This window comes from Rattus rattus, chromosome 1 (assembly GCF_011064425.1).
Source record: "Rattus rattus isolate New Zealand chromosome 1, Rrattus_CSIRO_v1, whole genome shotgun sequence".
Taxonomy (NCBI): domain Eukaryota; kingdom Metazoa; phylum Chordata; class Mammalia; order Rodentia; family Muridae; genus Rattus; species Rattus rattus.
In genome coordinates, this window is record NC_046154.1 from 2,885 (window position 1) to 5,298 (window position 2,414).

A 2,414-nucleotide genomic window follows, 5' to 3' on the forward strand; every position below is an offset into this window, starting at 1 on the left:
GAAACACAAAAATCCCTTAAAGAATTACAGTAAAACACCAACAAACAGATGAAGGAAATGAACAAAACAATCTAGGATTAAAAAATGGAAATATAAACAAAATGAAAACACAAAGGGATACAACCCTGGAAATAGAAAACCAAGGGAAGAGATCAGGAATCATAGACACAGGCATCACCAAGAGAATACAAGAGATAGAAGAGAACCTCAGGGCAGATGATACCATAGAAAACATTGATATAATCATCAAAGAAAATATAAATCACAAAAGCCCCTAATCCAAAACATCCAGGAAAGGCAGGACACAATGAGAAGATCAAGCCTAAGGATACTAGGTATAGAAAGAGGTGAAGACTCCCAACAAAAGGGCCAGTAATTTCTTCAACAAAACTATCGAAAAACTTTCTAACCAAAAAAGAAATGCAAAAAGATAAAAAGAAAGCCTACAAGACTACAAGTAGATTGGACAGAAAAGAAATTCTCCTGTCTAATAGTCAAACAAATACTCAAAACAAAAGAAAAGAATATTAAAAAGCAGTAAGGGAAAAAGGTCAGTAGCATATGAAGGTAGAGCTATCAGAATTGCACCAAACTTGTCACCAGAGGCCATGAAAGCCAGATGATCTTGGTCAGATGTCAGACAGACCCTAAGAGAAAACAAATGCAAGGACAGGCTATTATAACCAACAAAACTCTCAATTCACATAGAGGTACAAACCAAAATGTTCCATGACAAAAGTAATTTTCAAAATACCTTTCCACAAATTCAGGCCTACAAAGGATAATAGATGTAAAACTCCAAAACAAGTGGAAAAACTACACCCTAGAAAAAACAAGAAAGTAATAATCTTCTTGCATTAAACCCAAAAGAATAGAGCCACGCAAACACAATTCCACCTCTAACAACAAAAATAACGGAAGCAACAATTATTGGACCTGAAGGATCCCACCAAAAAATCACTGGTCCCCAAAAGACCACAGAGCCAAAAGATTTGATGCAATCAACAAGGGTTTATTGATTCCGTTGCACCAGAAAGATTCTCAACCTTCCAAGTGGGAGAAGGGAAGAACCCCGTCCTACAGATACAGGCTACTTTTAAGAACAAAGACCACAAAAGCACAAGAATGGGGATGGGTACATCGAGGCACACAAGGATTGGTTGGAACCATTTGCCCTTTAACTCTATTGGTCCACATCATGGTCACATTGTCTTTGGTGACTGGAGCAATGCTGTGGTTTTGGGCGATGGAAAGTCCCTGCTGGTCTTGCCGGTCATGAGACTACCACCTGCTGGTCATAGGACCATGAGGACAGGGTGTAACTAAGTCATAAAACCACAAATGAATGGGTGAGGTATAACTGGTAGAATTTCCCAGCAGAGGAATTTTTCTTAGGAGAGGGGTGTAGCTTGTGGAATTTTCCTTGGGTTCCACAATCCCTCCTTTTTCTTCTGGATGATTTCAATCATGAAATCACAATTTATCTTCTATGGATATGGTCTGATACTGTTGTCTTAACATTAAGACCTGGACAGAACTTATCCATTTTCGGATAAAGGCTCCTAAGCGATTAAGAATACAGGGGTCAAAAGTGAAGAAGGAGCAGAATAAGCAAGGGTACCCCAGACTTTCTCACTTGCTAGCGAAAAAGGCCCCTACAGTTACCAGGGCCCCTAGTGCCACAGCCCCCATCAGCAGTATCCTCACTGATGCTCAGTTCCGTGCCTCCTCCAGGGCCCCGTCCTCGTATTGAGCTCTGAACTCCACCCAGCCCCCACTGCTGTGGATCCAGTCAGTCAGGCATGTCTCCAGGTAGGCCACCATCCAGTCCTGCACTTGTCCCACCAATGGCTCCATTTCTTTGTTGACACTCTCAGCACACAGGGCAGCCCCAAAGACAAAGAATGCCACAAGATGTCCCCAGTTGGGGCCCCCTTGGAAAAGTTCATCGGAAACCTGGGTGAAGCGTCTCTGGGCTAAGCCTGGGGTCACATGTTGCTGAGTGGCTAGGTCAGAGAAGGTGTACCGGAAGCGGGTCTCAAACTCGTCTCCAGCAGCATGCATGGCTTGGTGTAGCAGATCAGCTGCTGGGCCTTCCCCAGGGCCAGCTCCACAGACATAACCCTTCTGCTTCAGCTTATAGCCTACAAAATCAGCCACTAGAGCCCATGTGTCTGGGGTTGAGGCTGGGATTGCCATCTGGGTGGCCATCCTGGATGGCAGCTCTTACAACCCAGTGCTGGTAGCAGGGAGCCTCCAGCTGAGGCCTTTCATCCTCTTGGTGAGAGTGGAGCCAAGTCAACAGGCCACAACTGGGATTCCAAATCCGGTTGTTTCCTGGTGGAGGACCTGGGAGCAATGACGTCAATATGTATACTGAGCCCCCAACCTGGAACTGGTGTGCTGTCTGGGGA

At 44.5% G+C, this 2,414-nt stretch overlaps 1 protein-coding gene across 1 annotated transcript; it reads right to left on the reverse strand.

Moving 5' to 3' along the window:
- Positions 1 to 1,713: 1,713 nt before the first annotated feature.
- Positions 1,714 to 2,199, reverse strand: LOC116885692 (bcl-2-like protein 2). The gene has a single exon (XM_032887000.1). The coding sequence runs from the start codon at positions 2,197 to 2,199 to the stop codon at positions 1,714 to 1,716; it is 486 nt and encodes a 161-aa protein (XP_032742891.1).
- Between the last annotated feature and the right edge of the window lie 215 nt (positions 2,200 to 2,414).

Excerpts from the sequence above, each read along its gene's own strand:
- LOC116885692 (XM_032887000.1), bottom strand. The coding sequence starts at position 2,199 with ATGGCAATCCCAGCCTCAACCCCAGACACATGGGCTCTAGTGGCTGAT.